The 15,265-nt window shown below is 44.8% G+C and overlaps 1 protein-coding gene across 3 annotated transcripts in view; it reads left to right on the top strand.

Moving 5' to 3' along the window:
• GSN (gelsolin) overlaps nucleotides 1-15,265 on the top strand; it is a 104,800-nt gene that overhangs the window by 78,487 nt on the left and 11,048 nt on the right. For all 3 annotated transcript variants that reach the window (XM_030207561.1, XM_030207560.1, XM_030207562.1), the window contains exons 11-12: nucleotides 905-995; nucleotides 15,005-15,175. In XM_030207561.1, the coding sequence (XP_030063421.1) occupies nucleotides 905-995; nucleotides 15,005-15,175 (262 nt within the window). The remainder of the gene's footprint in view (nucleotides 1-904; nucleotides 996-15,004; nucleotides 15,176-15,265) is intronic.

The following is a 15,265-nucleotide window of genomic DNA, read 5'->3' as shown; positions in this document are numbered from 1 at the left end:
AGAAATTTTTAAATGCCTAATGCCAGTACTGAAGAGTGCCAGAGGGCCTATAGCACAAACTATATTTGGGATCGCTTGACATGGAGTCAGAGGAGCCGGAAAACAACGTGCCCGTCACCATCTGGGACGTGGGCGAACAGGACAAGCTGCGGCCCAGCTGGAAGGATTACCCGCGACCCAGCCAGCAGCAAACAGCGACCAAGAATAGCACAGCACATCCCCCAACCCCCAAGCAAAAAACAAAACAAAAAAAGACACACATCAACAACCTGCACACACACCACACACTCACACAAAAAAAGCCATATGCTAGCGCCCGTTTCATTGGTTTCGGAAATGGGCCTTTTTTACTAGTTATTAAATAAAGCTCTGAAGCTTCAGTGAAGGCTCATATCCTTGACTTTCAGGAATCCCCCCCCCCCCCCCCCCCCCCCCCCCCATATCCCTTGATTTTTTTTTTTTGGCAAACAGAATATCTTTATTCTATGCTAAAGCATCACCTATGCTGAAAACGTTAAGTGATGCTACAACAAAATGTGTGTCAGAAGTAAGTAGAAGGCATAGGAGTTGGCTCTTTAGAAGCTGTTCAAAAAAACAAAAACCTGAACCAGCGGATTTGGGAGTACTGCAGTTCTGTAAATTACTATCTCATTAAATCTTTAATGTCATTCCTTCAAAAACTGTTCATAATACGATTTCTGTGTAAAAGTGCTCCTTGCATATTTTACTGGTTTCAGATTTTCTGTTCTTTCTGATGGAAGTGCTCCTGGTAAAAAAAATTTTTTTAATCAAATTTGTATTATATATTGGAAATCCCCTTGATTTTAATGGATTTTCCATGACCCCATTAAGCTTAAATCAAACTTTGCAGTTTTGCTGGGAATGTTATCTTTTCTCTTTTCAGGCAGGGTGTTGATTCCACCCGAGATGAAATAACTACATCTGCATTCCTCAGCGCCCAGCTGGATGAAGAACTGGGTGGGGGACCGGTGCAGGTAAGGTTCACTAACTAATCTAACCTGAGATAACTGAACAAAAGGCAGCATGACACAGATTTTCCTACTCGGGCACCGTGGGCACATGATAAATTGAGGTTTCTGTACCTGCACAGTCCAGAGGCAGGTGCTTTGTTATCAGGCACATTAACAGAGATCCTTGTTTTTACTGCCTGAATATGAAGATAAGATACACTGAGTAAAAGCCCATAAGGAAGTCTGTGACTATTCAGGTCTGTCACAAGGGGTGAGCAAGCATGGCACCAAGCCAGGTGGGAGCAGCAGCACCATAATGGTTTAAAATTTATGGTTTATTAGGATTTTCTATACTGCTTTATTTGTATAGACAAGTCAAGGTGGTGTACAAGATTAAAACAATGTAGTTAGGAAATCCATAACAAAATAGGACAGAGCAGGCATCCAAACAAAACCTCCCCCTTTTACAAAGCCGTTCTAGCGGCTGCCAGTGTGGTAATGCTGACACAGTCCATTCAAAGTGCCCTTGTGAAAAGTGGGGGGGGGGGGGAAATCAATCCAAACCAAATCTAAAAAAAAATGTAAAAACAAAATAAAAGTTTCCTAAAATTAAAAAAAAAAAAAAAGAAATTCATAAAGTTATCTTTAACCTGACACAGAGAGCCGAAATTGACCTTCTTAGTGATCTTTTTAGTCTCTGAGCACACTTACCCAAAAAAGAAAGGGGAGGGGGCTAAAAGCAACCTTTTTTTCTGAGCACCATTTTGTACATGGACTACCTTGACTTGCTGTATTTTACAGCTCTATGATGGTACAGAGCTGAATGATGTTTTTTTAAGCCCTCGGTCTTACTACTACTACTACTACTTAGCATTTCTATAGCGCTGCCAGGGTTACGCAGCGCTGTACAAGTTTAAACATGGGGAAGGACAGTCCCTGCTCAAGAGAGCTTACAATCTAAAGGTCTTCACTCTCTGTCCTCAAGGGTCACTGATAGGCCAGGTTTTTAGGATATCCTTAATTCATATGCATGAATCACAAGTAACTATGAAATCCAGTAATACATTCTTTATTCATTACGAGCTTCATAAATTTTCTTTTAAAAACTTCTTATCACATTCATTATTCATCCTGCTAATTTAAAAGACATTCACCCAGCTCACTCAAACTACCTACAGTTAAGCTTCAGACTTTTTCCAATAATTTATCTCCAAACTTCTTCCTTATATAGATAATAATTACATTTATCAATGTCAAAGGTACTATACCTATTATTCCTTCCCTATACAAACTTTTCTCAAATAATCTCAGTGGTGTTCCTAGGGGGGCTGACACGATCCGCCCCGCCCCCAGGTGCAGCGCGACCCGCCCCCCCCCCCCCCCCAGGTGCACGCTGCTGGGGGGGGTGCTGCGCGCCAGTCAGCTTCATTCGTTTTCATGCTCCCTCTGCCCCGGAACAGGTTACTTCCTGTTCCGGGGCAGAGGGAGCATGGAAACAAATGAAGCTGACCGGCGCACAGCACCCCCCCAGCGGCGTGCACCCGGGGTGGACCACCCCCACTGCCCCCCCTTGGTACGCCACTGAATAATCTAAAGAATATTACTCATTAAAATCTATAAATCATGTTATCCTATTAAGGATTATACAAGGAGGTTGGATATAAATTATTGGAAAAAGTATGAAGCTTAACTATGTGTAGTTTGATTGAGCTGAATGATGACCAAATGTGTTAAAAGTTTTAAAAGAAAATTTATGAAGCTTGTAATGAATAAAGACTATTATTGGATTGCATACTTACTTGTGATTCATGTATAGAAATAGTTGTAACTATATGCCCAAAATAGTAGGCTGTGTTAATGAATATGCATGAGAGATTTGAAGGCATATTACCCAGTGGCGTAGCTAGGGTAGTTGACACCCGGGGCCGGTCATTTTTTAACCCCCCCCCCCCCCCCCCCCCAAATCCAGTACAAGGTATACCGAGAATACAAAACACTCAGGACCTATATATAGAGCAATTATACCATACCATAAGCAGTAATTTGTACGAGTCACACAAGGAAAAGGAAAGCATCTTAAACACTACAGTGAACACTAGAACATCAATTCACCTATTGTTAAACGAAAACAGACAGAATAGTACAGATCGTCAATCCTGCACAGTCAATGCCAACCGAAAGCCATGTCTTTTTCACAAACACAGATACACCCTAATCCACTATAGATTAAGTACATAAGTAGTGCCATACTGGGAAAGACCAAAGGTCCATCTAGCCCAGCATCCTGTCACCGACAGTGGCCAATCCAGGTCAAGGGCACCTGGCACGCTCCCCAAACGTAAAAACATTCCAGACAAGTTATACCTAAAAATGCGGAATTTTTCCAAGTCCATTTAATAGCGGTCTATGGACTTGTCCTTTAGGAATCTATCTAACCCCTTTTTAAACTCCGTCAAGCTAACCGCCCGTACCACGTTCTCCGGCAACGAATTCCAGAGTCTAATTACACGTTGGGTGAAGAAAAATTTTCTCCGATTCGTTTTAAATTTACCACACTGTAGCTTCAACTCATGCCCTCTAGTCCTAGTATTTTTGGATAGCGTGAACAGTCGCTTCACATCCACCCGATCCATTCCACTCATTATTTTATACACTTCTATCATATCTCCCCTCAGCCGTCTCTTCTCCAAGCTGAAAAGCCCTAGCCTTCTCAGCCTCTCTTCATAGGAAAGTCGTCCCATCCCCACTATCATTTTCGTCGCCCTTCGCTGTACCTTTTCCAATTCTTCTATATCTTTTTTGAGATACGGAGACCAGTACTGAACACAATACTCCAGGTGCGGTCGCACCATGGAGCGATACAACGGCATTATAACATCCGCACACCTGGACTCCATACCCTTCTTAATAACACCCAACATTCTATTCGCTTTCCTAGCCGCAGCAGCACACTGAGCAGAAGGTTTCAGCGTATCATCGACGACGACACCCAGATCCCTTTCTTGATCTGTAACTCCTAACGCGGAACCTTGCAAGACGTAGCTATAATTCGGGTTCCTCTTACCCACATGCATCACTTTGCACTTGTCAACATTGAACTTCATCTGCCACTTGCACGCCCATTCTCCCAGTCTCGCAAGGTCCTCCTGTAATCGTTCACATTCCTCCTGCGACTTGACGACCCTGAATAATTTTGTGTCATCGGCGAATTTAATTACCTCACTAGTTATTCCCATCTCTAGGTCATTTATAAATACATTAAAAAGCAACGGACCCAGCACAGACCCCTGCGGGACCCCACTAACTACCCTCCTCCACTGAGAATACTGACCACGCAATCCTACTCTCTGCTTCCTATCTTTCAACCAGTTCTTAATCCATAATAATACCCTACCTCCGATTCCATGACTCTGCAATTTCTTCAGGAGTCTTTCGTGCGGCACTTTGTCAAACGCCTTCTGAAAATCCAGATATACAATATCAACCGGCTCCCCATTGTCCACATGTTTGCTTACCCCCTCAAAAAAATGCATTAGATTGGTGAGGCAAGACTTCCCTTCACTAAATCCGTGCTGACTTTGTCTCATCAGTCCATGTTTTTGTATATGCTCTGCAATTTTATTCTTAATAATAGCCTCCACCATCTTGCCCGGCACCAACGTCAGACTCACCGGTCTATAATTTCCCGGATCTCTTCTGGAACCCTTCTTAAAAATCGGAGTAACATTGGCTACCCTCCAGTCTTCCGGTACTACACTCGATTTTAGGGACAGATTGCATATTTCTAACAGTAGCTCCGCAAGTTCATTTTTTAGTTCTATTAATACTCTGGGATGAATACCATCAGGTCCCGGTGATTTACTACTCTTCAGCTTGCTGAACTGACCCATTACATCCTCCAAGGTTACAGAGAATTTGTTTAGTTTCTCCGACTCCCCCGCTTCAAATATTCTTTCCGGCACCGGTGTCCCCCCCAAATCCTCCTCGGTGAAGACCGAAGCAAAGAATTCATTTAATTTCTCCGCTACGGCTTTGTCCTCCTTGATCGCCCCTTTAACACCATTTTCGTCCAGCGGCCCAACCGACTCTTTGGCCGGTTTCCTGCTTTTAATGTATCTAAAAAAATTTTTACTATGTATTTTTGCTTCCAACGCTAATTTCTTCTCAAAGTCCTTTTTTGCCCTCCTTATCTCCGCTTTGCATTTGGCTTGGCATTCCTTATGATCTATCCTGTTACTTTCAGTTGGTTCTCTTCTCCACTTTCTGAAGGATTGTTTTTTGGCTCTAATGATTTCCTTTATCTTACTGTTTAGCCACGCCGGCTGACGTTTAGTCTTTTTTCCCTTTTTTCTAATACGTGGAATATATTTGTCCTGAACCTCCAGGATGGTGTTTTTAAACAGCATCCACTCCTGATGCAAGTTTTTTACTCTGCGAGCTGCTCCTTTCAGTCTTTTTTTCACCATTTTTCTCATTTTGTCGTAATCACCTTTTCTATAGTTAAACGCTAGCGTACTTGATTTCCTAGTTTCACTTCCTTCAATGCCAATATCAAAACCGATCATATTATGATCACTGTTATCAAGCGGCCCTCGTATCGTTACCCCCTGCACTAGATCATGAGCACCACTAAGGACTAAGTCTAGTATTTTTCCTTCTCTTGTCGGCTCCTGAACTAGCTGTTCCATGAAGCTGTCCTTGATTTCATCAAGAAATCCTATGTCCCTTGCGTGTACAGATGTTACATTAACCCAGTCTATATGCGGGTAATTAAACTGAACCCCCGATGCCAGACTCTGTATACAATGCAACACCAAAGAAACAGAAAATGTCCCCTAGTACTGTGCAAAATATAAAGACAGCAGATGTAAATTTGAAAAAAACTAACAAATACCAATCACCACTTTACAAATTAACAAATAGAAATAAAACAAATACAGAAAATAAAATAATACCATTTTATTGGACTAATACATTTAGCTTCCAGGGGCCAAATTCTCCTTCCTCAGGTCAATACAGTATTGTGCTGTTACAGTATCCTATCCTGACCTGAGGAAGGGGGTTTTGTTCTCTGAAAGTTAAGTCAAAATGTATTAAAATTAGTCCAATAAAAAGATTACCTTATTTACATGTTAAAGCAAAAAAATAAAAATATGTATTTTATTTACAGTTTGTTGTCTCTGGTTTCTGCTTTCCTCATCTTCTTTTCAGTCTTCCTTCCATCCAGCATCTGTCTTCGCGCTCTCTCTCTCTCTCTGACATCCAGTGTCTGCCCTCTCTAATGTCCCTTCCATCCACTGTCTGCCCTCTCTCTCTGTCCCTTCCATCCACTGTCTGCCCTCTCTCTCCCTTCCATCCACATCTGCCCTCCATTTCTGCCCCTTCCATCCACCATCTGCCCTAGTCTGCCATCTCTCTCTCTCCCTTCCATCCACATCTGCCCTCTATCTCTGCCCCTTCCATCCACCATTTGCCCTAGTCTGCCCTCTTTCTCTCTCCCCCTTCCACCCACTATCTGCCCTTTCTCTCTGCCCCTTCAAACCGTCTGCCCTCCCTCTCCCATCCATCCATCCAGGGTCTGCCCTCCCTCACACTCCCCCCTTCCATCCAAGGTATGCCCCCTCTCTCTCTGCCCCCTCTTTTCAGCCCCTAGTTCCAGCCCCCTTATTCCACCTGCCCCTGGTTCCAGCCCCAGCCCACATCTCCCACCTGCCCCCCTTTTCAGCCCCACTATCCCACCAGTCCCCAGCCCTTTTCTTCCATTAGTCCCGAGCTTCAGCCCCCAGCCACTTCTCCCTGTCCCCTTTTCAGCCCCCAGTTCCAGCCCCCTTCATCCACCACATGCCTTGCATCCCCCCTTTTCAGCCCCAGACCCATTCTCCCACCTGCCCCAGGCATGGACCCATTTTCCCTCCTGCCCCTTGTCAGACCCCAGTTCCAGCTTCAGACCCCTTCTCCCATTTGAGCACTCCCCTCTGAGCACCCCCACCCCACCCCATTCCCCAATCCCCTTCTTCCCATCTGAGCACTCCCCTCTGAGTACCCCCACCCCTCCTCAATCCCCTTCTCCCCTCCAAGCGCCCATCTGGGCTCCCCCACCCTCCCCAATCCCCTTCTCCCCTCCGAGCACCCATCTGAGAACCCCGCTGGGCTCACCCACCCTCCCTCCCCAATCCCCTTCTCCCCTCTGGGCTCCCCCACCTTCCCCTTCTCCCCTCTGAGCTCTCCTCTGAGCTCCCCCACCCTCCCCAATCAACTTCTCCCCTCTGAACACCCCTCTGGGCTCCCCCACCCCTTCCCAATCCCCTTCCCCCCTCTGAACACCCCTCTGGGCTCCCCCACCCCTTCTCCCCTCTGAACACCCCCACCCCTTCTCCTCTCTGAGCTCCCTGTCCCCCCTCGTGGAGAGCCGACAGAGCCCTGTCTCCTGCCATCACCCTTCGTTTTTTTTTTAATCCATTGCAGCGATGCAGGCAGCGCTTCACGTCTGCCCTGCGTGTGCTGTGAAGATAGAAAATCACCTCGTTAGCTTCGGGCCTTCCCCCGTTGTGTCCCGCCCTCGAGGAAATAGGAAGTTACCTCAGAAGAGGGCGGGACACAACGGGGGAAGGCCCGACGCTAACGAGGTGATTTTCGATCTTCACAGCACACGCAGGGCAGACGTGAAGCGCTGCCTGCGTCGCTGCAATGGATTTAAAAAAAAATGAAGGGGGCAGGAGACGAGGGCTGTCCGGAGCACCCCCCCACCCGCTGACACCTGGGGCGGACCGCCCCCACCGCCCCGCCCTTCCTACGCCACTGATATTACCTGCATTGTATGAAAATCTCTCTCATGCATATGCATATTTAATAGGGATGTCCTGAAACCCAGACCCATCAGCGGCCCTTGAGGAGTGGGAGTGAAAATCATTGGTAGAAGTGCTTCTTTTCATACTATAATGTATTTAAGAAACAGTCCAGCAAGCAGTGTGTAATAATTCCACATACAGGGTAATTATTAAAAAAAAAAAAAAAGCATTTCTGTGGGAAAAATAGTGTTTTAATGTGCAGAAATAGTCTTTGATAAAGTGCTTCCCAGCACCTCATAGCCCATAGTGTAATGTGTGAATATATCTGATGCATAAGTTAGTCTGTTGTTTAAAATTACCCTTTTTGCAGCCAAAGGTAATCAAAAGAAAGAAAGATAATCTGCTGTCTCCCTTTGTGTCCCTGCAGAACTTTGGCAGTCTATCAAGGTTGCAGGTATTTTTGCATGTCTGGACATGAGTGTCCCTGACCCTTGAAACCTAGACTGGCTTGTAGTGTTGTGGAGGAGGAATTTTAATGCCCTGCAGTTTCACATGTTAACAGATCTACTCCACCCCACACAACCACCCCCTCTCTCAAACAAACTAGCTGTTTGGCCTTAGTAAGAGAACCAACTGTCTCAACTATGGGGGCTTTTGGTTTTTATCTCCTTGGTGTGATCCTTGAGTGAAAGTTAAAAAGTTCAGGTTCAAGACTGAGATCCCTAACTGGGAAAACTCTGTTAAGTGGGAGATGGTCACAGAGCTTGGAAACCTCACACAGTGCCTGCAGTATGAGAAACCACACCTGACACCCCCCCCCTCCCCCACCTGCCCTGACACATTATAACCAAGAGAAGGTACCGCTGCTAGGATTTGAATCTGCAACCTTGGAATAACAAGGCAACTGTTCTAACCACTGCGCCACCTCAGCATGCTGGCACAGTATAACAAAATGCCATCATCTCACCTTGACTGTCCTTTTTCCCATATCCACAGCTACTGCTCTTAATGTGCCCTGTTTAAGTTTAACACTTGATTGGAGCGTGTTCAGAGACTGTGTTATTTCCTCATCATTTTGAACCACTATTGTGTTTTCTTGACACTAAGAGTTTATAATGTTATAATCACTGTGCCCACAGAGGTCATAGGCTATCTTCAGCATACATCAGTTTCTCTGAAGATGGTAGATTTCTGCAATGTTAAGGGTTGGAATGATAGTTTTGTGCTTTTGTATACCGTCTCCACTTGACGATAAAGTCAGCCAAAATCCTCAAGACTTGAGTAAACATTCCACACCTTTTCTCAGAAAATCTGTTCATAGCAACAAGGGTAAGATGTAAAATTTGTGACGTGGCAAAATGCATGGCATTCAGATAAATCTGTTTGATGTTGTAAGTATTATGGAGAAAAGGCTTGAAAGAGCCCATGTGGCTGTAGATCTACTTCTATTTGTGTTTTCACCCTGGCCCTTCTAGCCAGCTTTCAAAGTACGTGTTTTGTGCAGACTAAATTTTCATGCAAAACACTGGTCTTGGATTTAAAAATTAAATCTACCATGGGAACACTTTCCTGAAAATCCATTCATTTAAAAGTGGGCACACTGTGGAAGCCCATGTGTACTTTCAATCAGGCACGGGAGGGGAGCAATTTTGAGAGAGACCAGTTTACCTGAGCTGTTTACCCAGGTAAATGGCTTTGAAATTTGCCATCAGATAATACTAGGGCAGTACATTTAATGCATTAATAACGTGATTAACACGTTTATCCCTGGTATCTATGTAGCGTGCCTAGATCACATGTAAATCTAGGCGTATTTTATAACTAGGTGTGTAGATTAATTGTTGTAACAAGCTGTCAAGCATTGTTAACAGCTTTTAACAAGCAATAATGAGCACTAATTGGCAAAAATTAGAATTTATGCGCATACATTGCTAAGCGTATTCTGTAATGTACTGCACCTAAATTCTAACATGCACAGGCAAAAAGGGATGTGGTTAGGGGCGTGGAAATGGGTGTTTCGTGGGCGTTCTAAAATCTACGTGCATTGTTATAAAATATAGGCCAGTGCGTGTAAATCTATGCGCAGGGATTTACTCCAGCTTTTCTTTGGTAAATGGATGTGAATAGATTCAGTCGCATTAACTATGCTTAAGCATATCATAAATACTACATGTAAATCTACTGTATGTAGAATACGCTTAGGCATAGTTACCTAGCATGCGTTAATTTTAGGTGCCATATATAGAATCTGGCCCTAAATGGTTAACGTGTATTAAAAATTTGAATGCACATTAAAGGCAGGTCTCACCCTGTTCCAACATTGCTATTTTCCTCCTCACCGTACAAAAAGTTTCTGCTGCTTGTCTTACCCGCTGCAGCACTGAAGGCATGCTGCTTCGCTTATCTGTTCTAAGTCTCTTTCTGTAGCGTCCCACCTTCTCTAACAGAACTTCCTGTTTCCGGGCAGGACACTACAGAGAGAGGCTTTGAGTGGATCGGATGAGTGAAGCAGCATGCCTTCAGTGCTGCAGGTCAGAGGTACTGGGAGAAAGAAAGAGAGAGGGAGAGATGTGGACCGCGGTGGCGGGGCTGGTTAGAAAAAGGTGGAGAGAGAATCAGGGATGTGGACCACGGTGGTGGTGGGTGATCAGAAAAAGGTGCAGAGAGAAGAAGAGATATGGACTGTGTTAGTGGTGAGGGCGGGTGCAGGGAGTCAGAAAAAGGTGCTGGCAGAAAGAGGAAGAGATGTGGACCGCAGTGGGGGAAGGGGGAGGAAATGGAAGAAATGGTGCCCCTGAAGAGGAGGGAAGGGAAGAGGTGGTGTCCCTGGAGAGGAGGGCAAGGGGAGGGGAGAGAAGAAAGACTGGAGGAGATGGTGCCCTTGGAGAGGAGGGGGAGGGGAGAGAAGAGAGACTAGATAGATTTGAGAAGGAGAAGGAAAAGTGGATTTAGGGCAGCATGTGAAGGAGGAGAATAAAAGAAATAGTGAATGGACAGGAGGCCCTAGAAACAGAGTTCAGAGCAAGAACTGTGCTGGTAGCACAGGGAAGGAGAACCAGAGAAAGGGAATGAGATGATTAGAAAGATAAAATCACCAGACAAGAAAGGTAAGATAAATTATTTTATTTTTAGTTTAGTAATTGAAATATGTCAGTTTTGAGAATTTATATCTGCTATCTATTACACTGTATAGGAAGAAATATGAGAGGGAGTGCTTTATGCGATCAATCGTGCGATTAAAACATTTAATCACGATTAATCGTGTGCTTCAACGCTTTGATTGATGTACAGCCCTAGATAATACAAATGACAAAATCAGATCCAGTGCAGAGGTGTGGCTCAAGCTTGGGCCTGTCATCATTCTGACTTTTCTGTGAGAACATAAGGTTTTAAGTTTATTTATCATTTGTTACCCCACCCACTGGGAAGACCTTATGAACAGCTTACAATAATTCTGAAACAGAGTACAGCCAACATTAATGAGGATAAAAGGAGAAATTACAATGTTAAATACGAAAAGAAGGTAGAATAAGTATGGCTGTGTGTCCTAGAATCCAACATCCCCTGTCCTTCATGCATATTCCAATTGACAGCTCTTAAACTTAATGAGGGAAAGGTGGCTGTAAGTATACACACTTACTATGTAAATGCATCACAGAAATGATGTGTGTTAAGACCACATGTGAAATTCTCAAAGGAGGACTCTAATTGTAAGAAGGAAGGGACACCTTCCATAAAGAAGGCCTAGTGACACCAGGGGCGTAGACAGACCTCGACGGTAGGGGGGGGCCAGAGCCCAAGGTGAGGGGACAAAGGTGTAGTATAGAGTTTGTAACGCTTCTTTGTCCAAAAAGTAACAAGCTGATCTAACTTTAAAATGCCAGAAAAAATTACTTCACAACGGAGGAGATTTGTTGAGCAAAGGAGTGGAGGAGTGGCCTAGTGGTTAGGGTGGTGGACTTTGGTCCTGGGGAACTGAGGAACTGAGTTCGATTCCCGGCACAGGCAGCTCCTTGTGACTATGGGCAAGTCACTTAACCCTCCATTGCCCGCCGCATTGAGCCTGCCATGAGTGGGAAAGCGCGGGGTACAAATGTAACAAAAAATAAAATAAATAAAATAAGGTTAATCTGGCATCTATAATAATTCCCAGCTATCAAAAGGATTCAACTGTTGGAATAGGTTTATCAAAGAGCATGGGAGTAAGAGAATGGGGGTAAGATGATTCAAGACCCAGCATTAGAGAAGGACACTACTACTACTACTACTAATAGCATTTATATAGCGCTACCAGACGCACGCAGCGCTGTACATTTGACATAGAGAGACAGTCCCTGCTCAAAGAGCTTACAATCTAGGTAACACAAACAGACAAGACATTACGGGCAAGGAAATTACAGGGTAAAGAGGAACAGGGGAGGAGGGCAAATGAGTAGCGGTTAGGAGCCAAAGGCAGTAGTGAAAAGGTGAGCTTTCAGCATAGATTTGAAGACAGGTAGAGATGGAGCTAGACATATGGGTTCGGGAAGACGGTTCCAGGCATAAGGTGCCGCAAGATAAAAGGAACGAAGTCTGGAGTTAGCGGTGGGGGAGAAAGGGGACGACAAGAGAGATTTGTTCAGAAAGCGGAGTTCACGGGGAGGAATGTAGGGAGAGATGAGAGAGGAGAGGTAGTGAGGGGTCATAGAATGGATGCATTTAAAGGTCAGTAAGAGGAGTTTGAACTGTATATGGAAGCGGACAGGGAGCCAGTGAAGTGACTTGTGGAGTGGGCTAGTGGGCATAACGATTCTGGCGGAAAATAAGTCGAGCTGCAGAATTCTGGACAGATTGGAGAGGAGAAAGATGATTGAGCGGAAGACTAGTGAGAAGTAAATTGCAATAGTCCAAGCGAGAAGTAACAAGGGTGTGAATAAGGGTTTTGGTGGCATGTTCAGAAAGGAAGGGGCAAATTTTGCTAATGTTGAAGATAAAGAAGCGACAGATTTTGGCGACACAATTACTGTTACCGCGGTAAATCCATGGCAACGGCAAGACTGGAAAAACACTGGAAAAAAAGTAAGTGATTATTGGGGGGGGGGGGGGGGGGGGTCATTTAATGACAGGATGCCAGTGTGGAAAAAACAAAAAGCACCAATTTTTATCTTAGGTTGAAAGGTGCTCATTTTCAAAGCACATACACTTACAAAATTACACCATGTTTTGAAAATGAGCCTCAGTGTCAACACTTTATAAAATAGGCATTCAGAACCATCCCCAGGAATGTACAGATTTGTGTCTGCTCCAAAGAAGGTTTAAAGATGTGTGTATGCTAACATATTTAATAAAATATGCATGCACATTGCAGCCCTGCCCAAACTACATCCCTGGGATCACCTACATGCATAAAAGTAGGTACAGTACAGTCTCGATTATCTGACCTTCACTTATCTGACTATCCGGCTATCCAGCATACCCCCCCCCCCCCCCCCCCCCCCCCGCCCCTGGTGACTCCATTGCTGTATTTGTGCTCAAATTGCCTTAACAAAAAAAAAAGAAGAAAGGAAAGAAAGAAAACTCAAGAGAGTTTGAGCATGGATCAACCCTTCTCTATCAAATGCCACTGGGTAGAGCTTGCAGCCACTGAGAGGCCAAAGAGGAGGAAGCTGCTGCAGTGATGCACAGGAAGGGGTTCCCAGCCACAGGCTTCCTTTACTACCCTCCTCCCTATAACTAAAGAGCAGCGCAATCTACTCATCAGGGTTTGAACTAATGGATGATGCTGTCGAAGCGAATGATGGCAAAGAGTCTGGAGCGGAAGCCAGCCAGCCAGCCAAGCCAGAAAAAGAATAGCAAAAGAGAGCAGGGACTGCCAGCCCGCAGGCTGCGAAATGTAACTGCTGGCTGATCCCCCACTGCTGATGCTCTCTGTCACATTACTGTCGGCGTGGACACAGAGACAAGTTTATAGTTTATGCTTCAATATTTTTATTGGTGCTACAACAAAGTTGAACATACAATAAACACCAAAGGCCAGAATAGCAAACATCACTGTCTGAAATAAGTATGAACAAGACAATTGTACCATCAACCACATGCTGTCTATTTTCTCCCCTTCCTACCCCACCCCAACCCTTCCTACCCTCACTATTATCTACAGTGCAACTAGATGGTTAAGAACGTTACAAAGCATATCATGAGGAACCCACAGGAATGAAATACCATCCCCTTAGCTGTGCTCCCCATTCCCAACCTTTACCCAGTCAACCATATACTTAAGACCCCCCCCCCTCCTCCTCCCAACATACCCCTCCCCACGTCCATATCCCAAGTCCGTACTCTCCTTCCTCCCCCTCCTCTCTCCTCCTGCACCCTCCCCCTCCCAGTACACCTAAATAGCCAAGTGTGACTCCCCAAACCCTATCACCAGAAAGGACCCTACCCCACAGGCCACCAGATCCTAGCATTATAAATTATTTACAAGGAGGCTGCGGCCCTGAGGACTCAGAATTTGCAAATAACGGTCACAGAGCTTCAAAAAGAATTGTTTACGTTTGTAGGAGCCACTCGCCTCCTTAGCTTCACGAGTTTATAGTTTATTGTGACTTATTGGACTTCTCTAGCTGACAAAGCAGAGCAGTGTATAGACTAAAAACATACACTTAAAAGGAAAAGGAACTCCATTAAAAGATAGGAAAGGCATTCGATCACTCAGAGAACACAGAAAGTCATAGAGGGAGAACCAAGACTCGGGAGACATTGAAACACTGAAGCTGGGATCTCATGCTACACCATCTCCCCAAAGGCTTGCCGGAAGAGCCAGGCCTTTAGATTTGATTTGAAATTCTTCAAAGATAGGTCACTACAGAGGGAAAGGGAGAGGTTACTCCAAACAGAGTGTGAGGAAAATAAGGCCATATGGCTGGTTGCTGAAGAGCAGGAGACAGGCTCTGCTGTACAATTTATTTTCTTTGCTGATTAGTGTTCTCTGTATTGTCCAACAGGTTGGTCCTGTTTAAGTCGAATATCAAGACTCTACTATATGCTCTTTCTATGTATCTATGTTTAACATATATATACTTCCACACAGATTATCTCTTTGTTTAACAGGTTCCCCTTCCCAGACCAGAGCAGATGCTTGCTTCACTTGCTCTACTGTGGACTAAAAATTGAGAAGATCTCCAGTGCCTGTTGGTGGATGTCCATTTGTTTTCTGAGGCGATTCAACAGTTTCCTGTCTGATATATTTCTCTCCCTCTCCTTCAGGTTCGCGTAGTACAGGGGAAGGAGCCTCCCCACCTGATGAGTATGTTTGGTGGGAAGCCGCTGGTTGTATACAGAGGTGGCACATCGAGAGAAGGTGGTCAAACAGAGCCTGCTGAAATGCGGCTCTTCCAAGTTCGAGCCAGCTCTTCTGGCTGCACCAGAGCAATTGAGGTACCACTGAGACAAGAACACTTTTTGAATGTAGAACTAACTTGTGTATGCACATTTTTGTTCAAAGATTTCTTGCTTAAACAGGTCACA

Source organism: Microcaecilia unicolor, chromosome 6 (genome assembly GCF_901765095.1).
Source record: "Microcaecilia unicolor chromosome 6, aMicUni1.1, whole genome shotgun sequence".
In the NCBI taxonomy this organism is placed as follows: Eukaryota; Metazoa; Chordata; class Amphibia; order Gymnophiona; family Siphonopidae; genus Microcaecilia; species Microcaecilia unicolor.
This window is presented reverse-complemented; position numbering and strand designations above follow the sequence as displayed.